Here is a 20,211-nt window from a genome sequence, read left to right on the forward strand (position 1 = left end):
TTTATTTCTGTGGAAACTACAACAGATAAAAACAACACAATGGCACAATTTGATAGAGCAAATTCTCAGCTACAAAACACTGTTTTTCAACAGTCACCACCATTAGCTGTGCATTTTTGCCAGCCATGAAGAAGAGCCCACATGCTGCACTCACAAACGTCTGCACCTGGGGAGGTCACCAGCAGTTTCTGTCACCACTGCTGAAATGCATCATCCACCACCTCACCATGGTCACACTGGTCACCAGAAATGTTCATCAAACATTGGTGAATGTCAATGGGTGCACTTTTTACGATATGGAAGATTTCAGTGACATACTTTTGCTTCATCCACACCTTCATGCAAAATGCTACTTTGTCAGACTGACCCTCTGGTGCCATTTGTTACATGGCAACAGAATAGAAAGGAATATTATCAGGATTAGTCAACCTCTACTGCCATACCACAATCTGTTTCTGACGGGTCAACATCAAGAGAAGGCATTAATTTTGGAGCAGCCCTTGTGTATCCACATCTTCTCATTAGTTTATGTTTACCTTGTGTATGCATGGCTGACAATTCTATTAACTAGAATTTGTGGAGCCCAACTAGTAGTTGGGCTCCACAACTACCACTACTCAATGTGTCCAAGTTTTCTGAACCTATTTCTTGTGATTTTGGTGTTTTGTTTTTCCCCCCTTTAATTACTCAACACTGCTTATAGTTGCAATACTTAAATAATCAGAAGAAAGTAAATTGTACTTTGCTAAAAATTTAAAACATACACGAAACAGCTAATGCTCATTGAGGTTTACATAATAGACAGAAAAGAAATGAGCATGAAATAGTCAAATGCCATAGAAAAAGAACAATTTTTGTGCTTCACGCTTGTGAGAGTGTATTTTCTGGTTTTGCAGTAAATTATGAATTATTTGTTTTAAGTCTGAGAGGTCAAAGAGAAACATAAAAAAGAACCATTAAAAAACATAATAAAAATATTTTCTGTTTTTACAAGACTGGGTATTTGAAGTTTGTTTTGGGATATAGGAAATATTTTAAAGGCTGTCTGGTGCCCTTTCTGATGGACAAAGTACTTCTGAAGACCTTCCATCTTCAAATTTGCTTTAAAAACTTAATGAAAGAAAACATTTCTGACATTTGCTTTTCCAAGACATCTTTTTTCTTCTTGTGTCATAACTGAAACTTTAGAATAGAGAGAGTTTTTCTTCCTCAAGTTTTGTTTTCAGCACTTCTGGAACATTAAAATAATAATAAAAAAGATATGAATGCAACACTAGCAACCATTTCTAAGAAATAAACAAAATCCTGTCATTCCTCACTTTCACAGAAACATCTAACATGTTTTGCTTTGCTGTATGGGAAGCATATTCTCTTTACCAGACTTCCATTACAACAATAAAATTAATACAGTCATTATTATAACTGAAATAACAAATGCACATAAATTATGTCACCCAAGTTGAGCCTCAGATTAGATTTCTTATTCTAATAATTCTCAAAGCACGTTATTTTTAATACTGACCTGGGGCAAATTCAAGTGAGATTATGCTTCTCAGGGGAAAAGGAGCTCTTTCTGAAACAAATGTACAATTTACCCAAGTATGCTGTAAAATCTAAAGAGATTTGTCCTCTGAGTCACATTAACTCAGTCCACAGAATTCCATAGTGCATTCTCTAGCAGATGTATCACCTGAACACATTAGAGTAATACTTGTTTTGTCATCTACTTTCTTTTCCTATTACCTGTTCTGGCTGCTCTTAAACTTGTCTGTGACAGCCCTTTCTCTTATTAGACAATTTCCAGCATTTTGTATTGACTTTTATTAACATAAAAATCTTGACACGATCTTTATGGCTCCAGATTTTTATTTCAATATTCATCTTTTGGACTTTTAGGATTCTCTGTGGTCTTGTTCTCTGATACTGTAAAAATTTATGGTCTTAAATATTCAGTGTAAATGTTTTTGATCCTGAGTCTCTGGTCAGCTATTTTCATGTACAAAGTAAGCCCCAGTGAGAGATGCATCTTTAAAATATCATCATGTTTTTCTATCTTTGGATTATTTGTACGCATCAAAAGGTTCATAATTATTTTATGATGCTAAGTTTGCAATAGCTGCAAGGACCTTTATCAAGTTCTAACAAAAGATATCCAATTGCCTTGGTTCATTTGTGCTATAAGAGATAAAGCCAAGGAACCAGCTGATGAGAAACATGCATAAAGCATAACACAAGCAGTAGCCACCTGCTGTGCTATTACAGCTAGCAGTAACACAACAAAGCTGAAAGGGAGGAAAATGATGAGTAAGAATTATGCAGTAGAAATCTGTGGACACAGACAGTAGCCATGGATATGGTAAAAGCAGCAAAATGAGAACAGCTAAATAGATTAGGGCTGGATGTACTGCAGATGCACAGACTGGTCTCATATTGGAAAACAGAAGACGTACGTACTCCAGCAACATCAAATCTGGTCTCCTGATACTGCTGGCAAACAAGCTGTAGGCTTTCTTTCTTAAGGAAACAGTATTTCCTTTTGATTCCTACTCTGCCACTGAAAAACTTTTCTAAAAACAAAGATTTATCATAGTTGAGTCTCAAGACAGCATTTAGTCCTCCCTACACCTCTGATGCATCGTAAAATTCACAACTGATACACAAACGGTATGCCCTCATCTGTCTACTTGCTTCTTTCCTGCTTTTTATGAATATGAGTCTTGATTACACAGATAACAGGCTCTGAGCAATACAGCTTCAGATGCTCTATTACAACTTATGCTACTTGAGAATTCATCCCAACTGAAAGCAAATAAGCCCATGGTTCTGTTTCCTTTAGTTCACTTGGTGAAATCCTGGCTCATAGCATCTTTTACCACAGAATCATAGAACGGCCTGGGTTGAAAAGAACATCAAAGATCATCTAGTTTCAACCCCTCTGCTATGTGCAGGGTCGCCAACCACCAGACCAGGCTGCCCAGAGGCACGTCCAGCCTGGCCTTGAATGTCTCCAGGGATGGGGCATCCACAGCCTCCTTGGGCAACCTGTTCCAGTGAGTCACCACCAGGGCCTATAAAGGGTTTCTACTTTAGGTTGGTTACCATTGGTACTTAAGTAGTAGGGAATGTTTTCCTGAACAACCGAACATCCACAGATGCATTAGTAACTGTTTTGTTACAACAAAGACATAAACTATTAATCCTAGTAAAAATAATCTCAGATCAGTCAGAATTACAATTTTTTTACAAAATTTTCTATTTTTTTTCTGCAACTTCTGAAGAAAAACAGTAACATTTTTCATTACAGTCCATGAGATAATTGCATGCAGAACAAAATAATTCTTTCTTGCATGAAAACTAAGATGGCATAAATAGGGATGACTAAGACAGAAAACTTTCAGACTGTTCTTTACTTTGTTGTGCATGAAGGTTTAGCAACAGATCTAATCCATATGTTATATTCTCTGAAAAATTTGCAGAAGTTATTAGATTAATTCTTATAGTTCAGCTAAAACACATGAGAAAACCTGCTGAATGTTTTCAATCTACTGAAAATTCAATTTTAACACCAGGATGAATATTAAAGAGAGAACAAACTCTGGGAAAATACACACAACAAATCTTTCAATTAAGAAAAGTTTAATACGGAATTATTTCCAAACTAAGAAGTAGTCCATGACAAACCTCAGAATTAATTGACTCTTTGAAATTAAAGCATGTAAAAATTGGTTTACTACACGGAAAAAAATAAAATAAAATAAATAAAATAAAAAGAATCTTTTGAGTATTTAGATTTCTGGAACAAAGTACATATTTCTCAGCATGCAACACTAGGTCTGGCCACTTAATGCTACATGGCTAAAACAGAACTGCCGCCTTTCCTCTGAGTTGCGCTTGTTTTCAGTCACTGGGGAGACTGACAATAGCTTCTGTCATTCAGCAGCAGAATCTATCTTCTTCAGTTTCAATCACTTCAAATTTTCACCCAGGTTATGCATTCTACATAATATTCCCTTCAGGGACAATCCATTACTGGAATTCAACTTAGATTCAACACAAAATAGTACCACAAGGTGCTATCATTTTCTGATATTCATCTACACATACTAAGATTTTCCTTCAGATTCTACTGGTCCGGCAACAAAATCCCTTCATTTAGCTTTGACAGTTTTATCCACTCAGCAATATCCACACCAAGATTATTTTCCAGCTGTGCTGCTTCCTATATACTGCTGCTGGGTTTCCCTTACCCATGGTCTGCTATGTACCATCTCATCATCTTCAAGAAAGCATTGTTCCACTTTGATGTGCTCATTTTATGCAGTGTAAACCTATGCTTGTTCAGATATAAGATGAAAACCCTATACACTTTTCCACATGTTTGTCTTCATAAATGGGTCATCCACGATGTATTTATATTGATTCATAATTGTCCCACAGTAGCTAAAGCTTGGCAGCTGTTAGGCTACTGTCATGCTAAGATCACTGCCACTACTCAAGTTTACTTCTGCCCTTGCTGGTGGTTTCATGTAATTTGTATTCCCTTCCTCTCTTACTACTTCTTTAGATTTTAAACCTATCCCTTCTGTACTGCACAGGACCTGAGACATCAGAGTCTTGGGTTCATAGCAATAGTTCCTATATACTTTGGTGATAAAAATAAAAAATGCTATAAACCTGCCAAGGACACATCCCTTATCCACACCAAACTTGCCTCAGGAAGCCCATATTCTAGATGATATTGTATAAAAACTGAATGATATATATTTCCCTGATAAATTTCAAAACATCTGAGCAACACAAAGACAAATTCATTCTACTGACTCATGTTAGAGCTACAGCGAGTGGGCACGCACATGTCTGCTTAAGGGCAAGCTGAGAATTACTCACCACACTGCAGCCAGGACAGTCAGGGCCATTTTCACACGTTCTACGCCGAGCCTGAATCCCTCCTCCACACTGAGCCGTGCATCGTTCCCACGGACCCCAGCCTTTCCAAAACACATGAGGGGGGCACAACAAATGCTCATTGCAGTACCTGTGAGAAGAGGAAAACAAGGAGGCAAAGAATCTGTTTAGTATCAAGACAACACCTTCCCCATGTTGCTCATTTGATTATGCAGAGAGATGTTTTTACTAGGAAATATTTTATCTTATGGGTTCCTCTCTATTCATGAAACATTGAGCTAACAATTGTCACACTGCACAGAGTTTAAACATTTGTTGAAGCATTTGTTTACTTTATTCAGCACCTTTATGCAATCTGTGTGAAACAACTACGCCACTGCACTGTGAGCACATTAGCAGCATTGTCAACTACTTTAATAACAACAATATTGGCTCTGTGTCTGGAGAAGTGAATCAACCAAATGAAAGGCAACCATTTACACAGACAGTATTTTATCTTACTAGACAAGCATGGATTAGGACTCATCTCTCTCCTCTTCAGAGAGCTAAACTTCCTTTTGTTTTCTACAGCGTCTCTACTTTTATGCGTAAAATAAATTCTGAAACACTGACTGTAGGCATACAGAACTGTGCTGTTTTGATAGTGTTATTACTTTTTCTTTTTAAGGGTGTTTTTAGCTATTGTGATCCTTAAAGGATTTTCCAGCGGTCTGCAAACTGATTTAGATGGATACCAGATCTTCAAGAGAAGCAGGAACAATGAACTATGGAGCTTTGTTACTATAACTAGAAATTTAGATAACTGCAACTATCTCAAGTTCTAGTGATTTAAAACAAAACAAAACAAAAATGCTAAAATTCTGTGGTTTTTTTTTAAATTTTATTTTTATTCTAGATGTAGCATGTGCTGTTTGGTAAAGACTCTGTGTATGACCAAAGTATTTGGGATTCCAGAAAGTGTGAGTAGCGTTCCAACAGGGGCCAAGAACATAGAATCATAGAATCATCAGTGTTGGAAAGGACCTCTAATATCATCAAGTCCAAATTTTGGGTCTTATCTGAATTGAAGCAATGCCTTGACAGTGTTCAGAAAACAGCTGACTCCCAAAGTGTTCAAGTCATGTGGTTGCCACTGCATGTCCACTAAAATTCAAAAGGTAAAATTCAAAAGGTTGGGAGTTGGGAAAATGGGGTAGTGACGTTTAGTTTAGTCTTCCTATATTATTAAATAAACTATTAACAGCTTGTATTGACCTTGTCTGTACTTCTCCAGTAAACTGAGGAAAACCAAAAAAAAATCAATGTTTATGAAACTGCTATCTCAGAATTCTTCTATGTATGATCTGTGTAAATGTTGTTTTGAATCTTTGCATAAACTTTTCTCTCTTCTTCTCCTATATGTTCATTATTTGCAATTTACAGTTCATATTATGCTATTCATTCCTAAAGATGCCGATGAATGTTCTGTGACTGGATATTCCTCCCCTAGAACTCAAATAGCTGCATGCATATCATCACATGCACTCATTTATGGGAATATTTGTGATAGCTCATCTCTTGATTATCCGTTGAGAATGTGTACCCAATGAAATATACATGCAGCATCACCATTTATTCATTCAAATGAGTACATATTTTGCATAATTTAATTAGTTTTTAATGGAGATGTGTTAAATTAATTTCGGATACACAAACGGGATTAAGCAAGTCTGCCACAAAATGTACAATTACTGATATTCAGCCACCCAAAATTGAAACTAAGGGTGGGACTCATCTCACCATAAAATAGACACATGCTATGTAGCTCTCAAGAAATGAAGTAGCAATTATTTTAAAAGTAGTAATCATTTTAAAAACATGATTTACGACACTGTAATGTAAAGGTCACAGAAATACGCTACTCAGTGTATTGATTTCTCTCCATTAACCATAACGGCTGTGTGGGAGATGAATATCTATGCTTCCACAAAGTCAATGGAAATTCTGTTGATACAAACTACAGAGCTAGAATGATTCATTTGATCAAATTTAGGAATATAAACTAGAATGAAACAAATTACTCTGTTCTCCACTGCTCATATTGACCAGATTTCAACAGACCATAGTAGAAGTTCAGCATAAACACATTGAGGGCACTTGAAGTCAGGTATGACGGATCTCACTTAGATGAGACTCCTGACACTACACAGTGACTCCTGTAATGCCATTGCACTGTATCATCTGCTTTCAAGTGGAAGACAGAAATTAAGTATAACAAATAACACAGTAAGAAGCTCAAAGGCTGGCAGTTCTGCTAACCAACACTACTTAAATATGAAATGATGTGACAAAATTTATAAAAGCCCTAGCATGCCCATGCAACTACTTAACTTCAATTCATGGAAAAGAAATAAAATCAACAGAATTGATTGTTAGTTTTACATTATTTCAGAAAAGGAAAAACAAACAAACAAACAAAAACCACAATATGCATACAAACAATGAAATCACAGTGTATGAGTTGAATTTACTTTCCTTTTAGCCAGCCAACCTCTAAAACATCAGATATGTTTTCAAAATAAAAGGCATCCCTGCAACTGATCTTTGAGCACTGTCCTACAGCAAGAAGGTTTGAGCCAAGCTTCATTATATTTCTTTTTGGCTGCATTTCAAGTCACTCAGTGACCCTTTTTCCCTTTTGCTCTTTCTTACCCTCTTAATTTTGTTCTCAGGACCCACAAGGCTAACATTTTACAGTAATTCAACAAAAGATCTGTGAAACCACTGCCCTCTCCCCTAATCCCATGTCTAACTGCAACAAGGTCAGAAGGAAGAACAGCCTAGAGAAATGTGAGTTTTGTACATTTTCTCTTAGAGTGAATTCAAGTTTAAATTTTCTAATAAAGGAATTGTCATAATGGGGGAAAGAAGAGCATCCCCTGTCTAGGTATGTCCAGAACCATTAGGTCCTAGAGTAAGTTGTGATTTGTACTCCTGGTAATTCTCATACAATTGGAATTTATTTCAATATTTTGGTTCAGTGTTATGAAAAGTCAAATTACTTCAGTGTTGCCATGCATCACTGACTAAAACAGGTTAACTATACAACAGTTATGTGCCTTTTTTTATTCAACAAAGAAATTCTATTTAGACACATAATTCTTAATTTTGAACACTTTGATGCTATTATGTATTTAAGAAAAACTAACTAATCATAATCACTGTCATATGCAATATTGTTACATGGTGTGTACTCCCAGTTACCAGCTGCAGACTTAATGGGAAGTACAGACTGTGCTGAAATTGATGGGAATGCTTTAATTGAAGGCAGACATATGACACATACACATGCCTTTCTGGAAGGAGATTGCTGAATCAACAGAAATTCCTTCCCAGGAGGCTGCTGAAGGTGGTGGAGGCTGAGGCTCTCACGGAATTCTGTGAAGGAGGAGTGAACAGAGGCACTGAGAAGCATGGGAGCACACACTTCTCAGCAGGAAGGGCAACCATGGTGGCGGTGGAAAGCCCAAGGCTGCTCTGCTAAAGGAGATCAAGATTATTTGTACTGCTGTACAGAAATACGTAGAACTATAGTCAATAACCACTTGACACTCAGTTATTCCTCCCCCTGAAAATAAGTCTGAGAGATCTGACTATTAGCTGATGATTGCATTCAAAGATAAAGGTGACTGCGTCTAGTCATGCACATAAGAAAAGTGCATTTTCAAATGTTTACTCCTTAACTGAAACTAATCCATTTCCCAATCCCGACTTTCATTGCTTTTTTTCTTTTTCTCCACTGTGGAAAGAAGACTATGCTCACTAGAAGCAGTGGGTTCTCAATCTAATATCTTTCATTTCTGCACAGGTCTTAATGAGCCTGTGCCTACTAAATCTTTCTCACATTGGAGAGGAAAAATATTTTCACTTAATGACAAAATCAAGAAAGGACACTACAGAACTTATAAACTAAAATCTTGAGAGTTTTCCAGCAGCTTCAGTGAATATTCCACACACAGGAAAAAAACGCAGAACAAAACAAATTTTTAAGGCCCTAGTGAATTCATCTGGACGTCTTGAATCTTGACTCTTAAATACATTATCTTATCTGTTAAAATCCTATTTTTACTCCCTCTACATATTCTGTCCAAACATACCAGCTGAACTTCTGACCTATTTCTACAAGGCCAATTGGCTTTCCAATATAAGTATTTGCTGCTGTCTTTCAGCTGTTTTCTGCTTCTCCACCCTTAAAGCAACAGAGCTTGCAACAACTTAACTTATTTGCAGAATTTAAAATTGGTCAATATTTCCACTGATTTCAAGGGATAGATCAGAAAATACAGATCTATCTGATACATTAGGTATTGTGGGATCTCAACTTTCATGAGGTAAAACAAGCATAGCCTAGACAAATATTTACCCTTTAATGCATGAACAAATATTATCAAATTGAATATTCATTCACATCTGTAGGAGAATAAACCTCAACAATGTTCTGCCTTTTTTGTATTTACTTTTTATGGAATTCTGTGCTGGATTTCTGCTGGGAACTGTGTTTGTTGAAAAGCAGTTGCAAAGCTTGGCACGATGTCAGTTGTGGAAACTGAATCTAATATGTAAGCTCCTTAAACATGTGAAGGTGGCATGAATAGGTACTTTAATAAAGACAAAAGCACACAATTTGTAAACCACCTAATACTAATTTTTAATAAGTCTACACATTTATTCACTTTACTCATGGGCTGTGGCCCCTAAGAAAGTAAAATGTTAGACTATTTATAAACATTCACCAATTTCCATGAAAGAAATCAGAGAGGCTGCTAATTGGTATACCCTAGAGGCCAAAAACAAGCCAAACATTTCTTATGAACTACTAAACCTGGACTATTTTCTCAGTCTGCCTAAGTTTTCTGGACCCAGTTTTCAAGTGCTCAGTGTCCATGCAATGCTGAGGCACTAGAGGGAAGCAGTGAATTGAGACTATTATAGTGGTACTGCATTGCCTCCAGCTCAAAATTCTCTACAGGCTCTTAGAACCTCAAAGGCATCAAAAAGCCTTAACGGCCCCAGTCAACCTGACCTGAGAATTCTGTGTACACCAAACAGGCCCAGGAGTTGTATTATTCCAACAGCTCCTCCAGCGCAGCTGGAGGAATACTTTGCTTAGTTCCTGGCCCAACACAGACCTTTTTTCAGAAAGCAATTTCCAAAATAACAATATTTTCTCCTCTGTGATTAAATGGTAAACATTCATGGCTTTGAAAAAGCAAGTGTTCACATGTTCTACAATACTGGCCTTTTAAATTTAGAATTAGAAAGACCAGACCCCTGATCTTCTGTTAACACATAAATGTGTGATATAATTTCCCTTCACTGGAATCTTTTCATCTGAGGCAACTCCAGAACCAGTGTTTAATTAAATCTCCCCTACTGAAACTCACCATGAATCTTACTTTGATATGACAGCAATATAGGATACAAAACCATCCCTTCTCCTTTGGTTATGTCTAAGTATTTTACAGAAACACTAAAGTAAGTTGCAAGAGCATACTGAGGGGAAATGTATCTCCATACATCTCTTGGAATGGATGACTAGAGTAATCCAAATTCTTACACTGGCACCAGTATTGTGTAATCTGTGCTTTTTGACATGCTTCAAGAAACATGATAATAAACACATCTAGGAGTTGAAGCTTATCTGAATTCTAGTTTGATTTAAATAAATATTTAATTTCTGTTAAAATTTCCAGCATATAAATTACAAATTAGAGACTTTGGAGGAGGGCATGTATAATGGAACTAGAGGCCTGAACTTCACATTCTGAGCTATTATAAAACGCTCAGTCTGGTGAAAAAGCAGTAGATGGGGAAATCAATATTTAAGCTGACTTGATCTGCTCAGGGGTTAATATACATGCAAACAAGTAAACAAAAAACAAAAAACAAAACAACAACAAAAACACCCACAACATCTGAAAGCTTACTAAAAGATATTTGAGTCCAGGTGTATTGTATTTATTGAATATGAGACAAAGCCCTTGAAACTTCCCTTCATGTTATATAGAAGCTTAATTCATTTAAGACAGAAAACATGAACTCGTGGCATCAGTAACATACTGCTGTGACCTTACTATATTTTGCTCTGAATTCCGGGTCTTGAGCCCAGGCAAGTTACAATTTAAACATACTGCAATCAATTTTCCAGGAGAATCAATTTTCAGGGTCTTAAGGGACAGCAGTACATTGCTTCAGCACAATTCTCTGGCACTAGGAACTCAGCTAGCTCAGAAGAGACGCAGCTAAGTGAAAGATGAAAGAACTGCTGTAGCCCCACATCCTTCCTAGCGGGAAAACTCCTATTGTGCAGCACATGGACTCCAAAAGAATGAAAGAAGAGGAAAAGAAACATCAGGCAGGTAAAGGAGAAAATGTCCTATGGATTATGGCTGAGCAGAAAAAATTAAAGCAGATGTTAGAGAAAAGACAACTCACCTCTCCTCACGATTCTGTCCCACACAGACACGTCCTCCGTGGCGAGGGGTTGGATTGCTGCAGGAACGCTGACGAACTTGAAAGCCTATTCCACAAGTGGTACTACAAGGTGACCAAGAAGTCCATGGTGTCCAGCCTCCATTTCTGGTAGAATAAAAAGCTCAGGCTCTGTCATCTGTTATACATAGCGAATGGCTGATTAGGTGTGACTGACAGCAGAATCTGACTCATTCATATTTCCGTAGTTATCACTGATACTGAATCGTGTTCCATTTCTTAGAGGATACTAAACTAAAATAAAAGTGCTTTCATTCTTCCATATTCCTTGCTTTGTGATCAGCAGCTGTTGTAAGGACCTCATTGCACAAGAAATAAGCAAAGTCCAAAGACATAATAAAACTACAGACTATCCTGGCTTGGAAGGGACCCACAAGGTTCATCAAGTCCAACTCCTGGTTCTACACAGCATCAACCAAATGTCTATTTAGTTGCTTTCAGTCTTTCAGTCATTTTGTTTTGGATTAACCTGATCTGCAAACTTCTGTACAAAAGTACTGAAGGTAAATTTTAATTACATATTTTTTCCAATCTGAATCTATAGACCTTTTTTTTTTGTTTGTTTGTTTTTTGGTTTTTTTTTGAAAACTTACTAAATCCCATGATAAATATGACACAAACGTGTTCCTGTAATTTATCACAGATAATATCAATTTCAATTGATCTTTATCGTTATTAAAAGGGATAACAAGTTTATAAGAAATTTCTTATAAAGCATTTGAAAAAAAAAAAACATACAATTTCTAAAATGGACAAAAGGTAAGATCTCAGTCAGTAGATTGGTTTTGCTGAAATGGTAAAATAACAAAATCTTAGAGTTTCCATGAATCAATTATTAATACGTTAATGTGTTAACAGAAGTAAGATGTCCAAATAGTCGTGTAATACTGCCAATGTCAGCATGTGAAACAAGTACCAAATTGTGTTCTCAATTCCTTTCTAAGCCTGACAACCGTTGTTGGATTGTTCAGAATTCCACAGAATTTTTTTTCTACCATTCTCCTGATATTAAATACTATATTGTACTTCCAATGATTTATCTGAAATTTAGTATTTCCACTAACAGAGCTTGCAGTTATCTTGTGTGGAAGGGTAATCAGTTTTATTCACTACCATGATGTACAAAACTAAAAAGCAGAGACAAGAACCTGAAAGAATCAATGAAAATAAGCAGAAGGGACCAGTTTATTTTTCATCTTGCAATTGAAGTATGTAAAATGTTTTAAAGATGAACTCTAAATACAATTCAAAGCATGCGGTGTTCTGAGTCTCTTTGAAACTATCTATGACAGCATTTTTTATGACATTCACTATGTGCGTGAGAAGGACAAAAGATTGGCTAAGGAGTGCCATATAGGCTGGCAACAGATGTCATGATACTACCAAAAGATATAATAGAAACATCTTTTCCAAGTCAGATGGAGGAATACAATGGTGATATGAAGCCAAAAAAAAAAAAAAAAAAGAGTAAAAAGTTAACAGTTATGACTTCCAAAGGAAAAAAAAAAAAAAAAGATTTATTACTTACAGAATTGAACAGAACTGAGAAAAATATCATACTTCAGCTATTACATAATATTGATTTCTTTCTTCTCTAAGCTATTGTTAAAATTAACTGAGTATAATACAATATGGTACACTGCATTTGAAATCACTGCTCGCCATTTCAGTCATTCTCTCTGCCACAGTTTTTGAGAGAGACTTTTCTAACATCTCATTTGTTCTGGCCTTTACTATGAGGTGCTTCAAGCATAGAACAGGATGAGTGGATTGAAGATGAGATTTGAAAAGGTAGGTTAAATTCTGCTAAAGTTACAAACTTTTCAAAACATAAGTGAAAGAATCTGAAATTGTTTTGTTTACCTGGAACAGTTGGCAATTTCCATGGTTGGTCCTTCACATAGCCACCCTCCACACTGAGGAGCTGGACTGTCGCATACACGGGTCCTGCAGAGGCAGGAGCCAATGCTGGCACCATCTGTGTGGCTGCATGGTTTCCATTGTGACCATGTTCCAAAATGACCATCCACTGTCAGGTTCCTTGTCTAGAAACAAGCACAACAGAAAGGCTAACCTGAGGCCTAACAGCTGCTTTTTACAGACTCTTAATTCAGAAGTACATGGAGGTAAAGCTTTCAGCCACCAACAGTAAAAGCCTCTACTGGAGAGCTAAGCTTCCAGACAGTACACTTCCCTTGTAATTTCTATAGCTGTAGGATTCCTACCACCTCCTACTGATCTTGGTCACTGCATGCCACCAGGTAGCAAAAACAATAATTACAACTAAATGTTTCCTTTCACAACTCTGCTTGCCTACTGTTAGTCAATAAATGTGTATTTTACTTTCTGAACTATCTTCAGTTGACAGCATTTCCTATTTCCTAAAATTTGCCCATGATTAGGAACCTGGATACTGACTGCAAAACAACACATGAAGGAAACCTGAGTCTGGATCAATAGAAAGAGGCAGCAGAGGATAATAGCCTAGGGTAAGAAAAACAGCTGAACCAACCACAAATTCTCATGATGAGTATTTTTATTTGACAGTTTCTGTGACGCATGTCTCATAACACCACTTCAAAAAAGGTGAAATGTGCTTTTAAATATGACTTTCCCTAAACATTAGAATTAATTGTATTAATCTATCATAAAAACATTTTTTAAAAGCATAAGTGGCACCTTACCCTACATGATGAGCCAGTTTGCTCCCACAAAAGTCACTTCTCAACATCTTTGGCTGGGAGGGTCAGAATGTTTTTGACTCAATGGGAATATTTCTATCATGCAGTCGTAACATGTTAGTAAGAAATCTTTATTACCCAGTTGAAAGAAAATGTACTAGCTCAAATTGCATAAGCTGACTTTTAAACACAATTAGGCCGAGCAATGGAGAATTAATCTCCATTTACAAATCTAGGCTTTGTACCATTGATTCTTTTAGCAAAGTGTTAATCTTCACTAATTCATGATCATAAGTAGAAATGATGGCAACATTATCACTTAAATGCTAATGGATTTGCCATGTTTAATTGCTCTATTTTAGCTCTTGGACAGGAAAAGTAACCGTGATTCGTTATTTCAAAGTTCTGCTGACATCTAACAAAAATGACTCGCTGACCTTTGCTCATACTGAATATACAATATAATATATACAATATACAATACAAAATACTTACTTATCAATAAGTGACAAGTAAGCTCATTCTCTCTTATACCAGTGTCATCATCAGTGGTTTGTTAACCAGCAGTGATATGCCCCCAACACAATTAATCTCAGAGATATGAAAATATAATTCATGTTTTCTATTCCTATGCTTTGCCAAAGAATGTTTAATGTTTCACTTACAATTACAAACTAAACCTGCAGTTGTCTGTAATTACTATCATTAACATCAAAATGTAGGGAAAGTATTCATGAAATCTGGATGAAAGTTTGATCTCATAAGCAAATACTGATAGCAGGTTTCCCTTCCTTCATTTTTTCTTTTGTCCTGCAAAGGTCATCAAACTGCAGTCTCTGCTGATACCTACAATTGCTAATACGTACTTGCTCTCCGTACCAATATCACATTTTTTAAAGTGATATCAAATAATTCATAAGGAGTTCTCTCCATAATTAATGCCTCTTATTTATTTTCCATGGAAATCTGAACAAAGAGCACAATGACTCTATTTAGTAGAGCAAATTCTCAGCTAGAAAAAACTGTTTTCCAACCAAGTTGCCACCATTAGCTATGCATTTTCACTGTCTGATGCCGAAGAGCCCTCATGCAGCACTTGTAAAAATCTGAATCAGCAAAGGTGACTCAGTGTTTCACAACTGTTATAACAGTGTCATTACAAGGCAAATGTTGCCCATGCAAGCCATCTTTCATTGACCCAAACAGATGGAAGTCAGAAGTGCCAAGTCCAGACCATACATTGCATGTGATAGAACTGTCCAGTCAAGACTGGCAACATGCTCCAAGGTCCGCAAGTAAAAAGGTTGTTCTTTTCTGGCCTGACTCTGGAAATTTAAACCTTCAGCTTAGTCACTGTCATGATGTAACAGTTGGAGTTGATGTTTTGTGCGTGTTCCAGGAAGTCTAGAAGGATCACTCAAAATTCAGTGCACATCACTTTTCCCACTGAGATCTGCATCCCAAACTTCTTCAATAGGAGAATTCACATCACCACTCCATGGACTGCTGTTTTGACTCTGGTTCATAGTGGTGACACCACATCTTGTCACCAGTAATGATGTGAGCCAGGATACTGTCACCTTCAGCTTTGTACTGATTCAATGGGTTCTGACAAGCTTCCATACAGTGTTCTTTCTTTGCCTGTGTGGGCATTTGTGGGACTCACTTGGCACAAACTGTGTGACACTCCAACATTGCCACCATCATTTCCAACACACTGAAACTGATATTAAGCACCATACAGAGTTCTCTGGTTGCAACCTATTGAGTCGTGTGGATGAACTGATTGAGACACTCTTCATTTCATGGTGTGACAGCTGTGCATGGCCATCCAGAATGTGGCTTGTCTTTCACATCACTGTCACCACTGCTGAAATGCATTATCCACCACCTCACTGTGCTCACATCCACTTTTTGGACTACAGAAATGTCCACCAAGGGTTGCTGAATATCAATTTTATCCACATGGAGGAAGTAATTGACAAAATTTTGCTTTAGATGCACTTCCATGTAAGATGGCATTTTGTCAGACTGCCCATCTGCTGCTATCTGTCACACGGCAACAAAATGTAATGTAATATTGGCAGGAAGGTTCAACTTCTACTGCCATACCACCAGCATCTGCCTTTGATGTCATAAGCCAACAAAATAAAACAAGAGGCATTACTTTCAGAGCAGCCCTCATAATAGGGAAACAAAATACACTGACTTAGTGTATTTTATTACTTTAATTTGTATTTTATTACTTAGGGACCTTCCTAACCCTTACAAGAATCTACGAAAGACCATGTTCATTAACCTTTCACAATCTGACATAACCAAATAGACAAGTATGGCTGTATTTTCCTGTCATGGATATGTCCTCTATATCATCCTGTATTCATCAGCTTCTCCCTTCTACAACTACCACTAAATCGCTTCTTCCTTTCCAATTCCCTTCATACATCCATCTTGGTCTAGAGCCTCTCTGTACCTATCTTGTCTCCCTGTTTTGTGCCTCTGCACTCTGAAGCAAGGTCACATCTTTAGTGACCTCATCCTTAAATCTGTCACAAACTGTATAGTTTGAGGCAGTATTGTGTACAATTTGGTGACTGTGGAGCATTTCCTGATGATGTTCCCATACAAGTACTGTTTTCCCACATGCACTGTTTGCCAGAGTTGTGAAAATGAAGCCATTTCACAATGTGTATATGAATAAAATCAAACAAAAGAAAATCAAAATCAAAATTATTATTTGTTTTTACTTTGACTGTAAAAGCTCTCTTGATGTCAGCCTATTTTTAGATTGCAAGAGTTACCATTGGAAAACATTTTGGCAAAACAATTAACAAGATCCTTCTTTACTGTAGAAGTTAGATGAATATTAGATAAACTATTAGATGAATAATAGCAATATCTGACCAAATGGAAAAAGCTCAAAGCTGATATGTGTGCCACAGCATTAATTACTATCTATATGCACTCACAGTCAGTGTACTCATGCCAAAAATGTCCTCTTGAGTATTATAAATCAAAGCCAGACAATGAAAAGAGCTATACTTCTCACAAACGATCTTCAAATGCAAAGACACTATACCACAGATGCTCAGCTCTCTCTCTTAGACATCTCCCTGCTCTATGAAATGCCAATAAATATTAATTACAGCTTGACTTGTATATCCCTGTAAAGAAAGCACAGAAAAATTCTCTGAAAATAAGTATTCGAAAGCCCCAATGAACAAAATTGAGATAAGTTTAGTTTGCCAGGATATAGTATTACTTCAAAGGGAAGCTTCTATGCAGTTCTCAGACTTGTTCAGTACAGTGTATTTGCATTTCAAGAATTTAAGACAGTAATGTTGTCAAAGGCCAATTATGAATTTCAATGATTTCAAATTTCCTTTTCATGTGCAATCTCAAGCTGGTCATCTCCAAAACTCCTTGTAAGCCTTGGTAAACCTTTTAATATCTGATTCGAAGAGTAAATCTCAGAGCTGTGAATAGACATCTGAGCAATTCTTTGGTTCTCCCCTGCTTTGAGTAGACTAGTCAGATACAATGCAAGTGTAATATAACAGATATTAAATAATTGTTTTCCTGGTTGAATGGGATAGAAATATCTTGTTTGTTTGTTTGTTTGTTTTTTGGTTTTTTTTAATTACTCATCACATCCCTTCCACCTCCTCAGGGCCTCATGTTTTATATCCCTTGAAGAATATAAGGGTCAATGCCAGAATTAAAAGACTAAACAGTAGGCAGATTTCTCCTGCATAGGCCAACCAACTAACCCATTCCAGTAATCCTTCATAATACAGCAGCACTACTATACCAGCAACTAACCCTCCATATAACCAACCACATTTACTCTGAAGGATTAAATATCTGCAGGGAGATATAAGATACTCCATGTACCTGGATCTGAATATACTCTGTATCAAATCTAGTTACTTGCCAAACAAGGAATCTGGGACTGGACTCATGACTAAATTCAAGGTTTCTGTGAAACAATGGCTATGCGTAAATTACCAAGTGGAATGCGTATTAACTGAAAATCTGGAAAATAAAACAGCTGCTATTGAAGACATACACCATCCATATTTTATGAGGCCTACTTTGGAGCAACTCTAACCATGGATCAAATGATCAGCAGTAGCTGGAGCTCATTTTTGGTTTAACTTCATCTAAAAATAATGTAATGCACCACTTTACAATGTGAGATGAAGAACAGTTCCTAATGTGAACTAAAATGCCAATGCAGATGAATTCAACATGATTTTTTTTTTNAACACAGGTAATTAGAATATGAATTACTTCTCAAGGATCTCAAAATCAGTGTTGTGACTTATTTCTACAAGATGGCTGCAAAAAAAAAGAAAAACAAAGTCGCGCTCACAAGTGGAAGCTGGAAGAACTTTATACTTTACAGAGCAGTGCAGATGTTAGAATGAGCTTTTAAAGCACAAAAAGAATAGGACATGGATGCCATATAAGCACAAATTTATAAGTACATGAGCTCCAGTGGCAAGTTGGGAAAAGTTCAGGAAGCCCTTACTACTGATAAAAGCTAGATTGATATCTAAAGAGTCCCTGTTCACGGGAAGGCAAAGAGAAAGTAAAGAGCACATTAATATATGGAAGGTTCATCTGAATCCTCCTTTTAAATTTTATTAATTATTTTATTTTTTGTAGTGAGGGAAAAAAGATCAATATTTAAACAACACTAAAACCATATTAAAAAAGAGAGATCTAAAAGTACTTTGTTGATATTTACAGAATCAGAATCACAGATGTAAAAGACTTTCTTGTCCCTTCTTACCCCAGTGGCCAGGTTGAGTTCAAGCTGGGCTTTTGCCTTTCTGATTTTCTCTCTGATTTTCTCCATTATTTTACATTAAATTCAATCAAAAGATTTTCAAGAGAAGTGTTAAGCCACTATAAATATTAACACTTAGTTTATTACAATTATCACTCCTGTCACTAATGTGCACGAGACTGAACTTTCACAACCCACCTCCCCAATTCACTGATACTGAAACAAGTTATATGGCCTTTTATAGCAATTGTTGCAGTGACGATAAAAGACACTAGTAGTTAAATACTGCAAAGTAGAAAGAAGAAAAATCCTGCAAATTTGTATCATTAAACTTAGTGATTAAAAAACCTTGCAGAATTAGTGACTATCTCTAACTTTAGTAAACATATGCTTTCAAAATGAGAATACAGACATCACAGGGGAAAAAAAAAATAAATGACTGTCCTCTAGAAAAAAAAAAACAACTCTGAATCACTTGATCTTATTAGCATAAATAGTTTGATAAGAATCTGAAAAGAAACTGAATATCTTGTTCGAGTCTAATGGGAAGGTCTGTGAAAAGTGCTATTAAATACTGTGTTGTGAGCTTGAGAAATCTTATGGCATCTAACTTTCATGAGATTCACATAGAATCAAGTCTTAAGAGATAAAAGAATGTGTTTGAACTTACTGGACACACAGTAATGCTTTGCTCCCACTGACTCATGCTCAGACTTTCTTCCAGAGTTGTGCATTTCTTCATCACCATGTCCCAGCCACAGTAAGGATCCTGGGATCCAATGCATGCGCTGTGAATGAAAACCAGTAAAAAAACATGAACATTCATCCTTGTTTATATTTGCCAAAGATCTCTGAATGACTACATGGCATCTCTTCATATGCCATAGACCCAAAACAGTGAAATTGATCCCTGATATGATATGGCACAAATAAAATGATTAAATTGAGAAAAAATAATTTGAAGGCCAACACAAACATAGTATTTCTTTCAAGTTGAAACTGAATTTTTACAGCAGGCACAGTATCTAGACAAGAAATATTATGTTGTACTTAATTGTTACAGATACAGCAATTAGTACAAATCACATGTTGTTTGTTCCAAGTAAGGAAGATTTCAGAAATTACAGTTCATAAGCTTTTCTATCAGTTTTAGAATTATAGTTATCATTACTGAGAGAAATCAAATGACAATGTCCACTCCTTGAAAACATATTAAAAATCATCTGTTTTATCTATACATATATATATATATATATATATATATATATATATATATATATATATATATATATATATATA

General features: G+C 36.3%; 1 protein-coding gene across 5 annotated transcripts in view; it reads right to left on the reverse strand.

The window, feature by feature from the left end:
* SEMA5A (semaphorin 5A) overlaps positions 1–20,211 on the reverse strand; it is a 316,527-nt gene that overhangs the window by 58,565 nt on the left and 237,751 nt on the right. For all 5 annotated transcript variants that reach the window (XM_032442465.1, XM_015854392.2, XM_015854395.2 and 2 more), the window contains 4 exons: positions 19,583–19,700; positions 13,300–13,481; positions 11,380–11,523; positions 4,888–5,035 (listed from right to left, as the gene is read on the reverse strand). In XM_032442465.1, the coding sequence (XP_032298356.1) occupies positions 4,888–5,035; positions 11,380–11,523; positions 13,300–13,481; positions 19,583–19,700 (592 nt within the window). The remainder of the gene's footprint in view (positions 1–4,887; positions 5,036–11,379; positions 11,524–13,299; positions 13,482–19,582; positions 19,701–20,211) is intronic.

Source organism: Coturnix japonica, chromosome 2 (assembly GCF_001577835.2).
Source record: "Coturnix japonica isolate 7356 chromosome 2, Coturnix japonica 2.1, whole genome shotgun sequence".
NCBI lineage: Eukaryota > Metazoa > Chordata > Aves > Galliformes > Phasianidae > Coturnix > Coturnix japonica.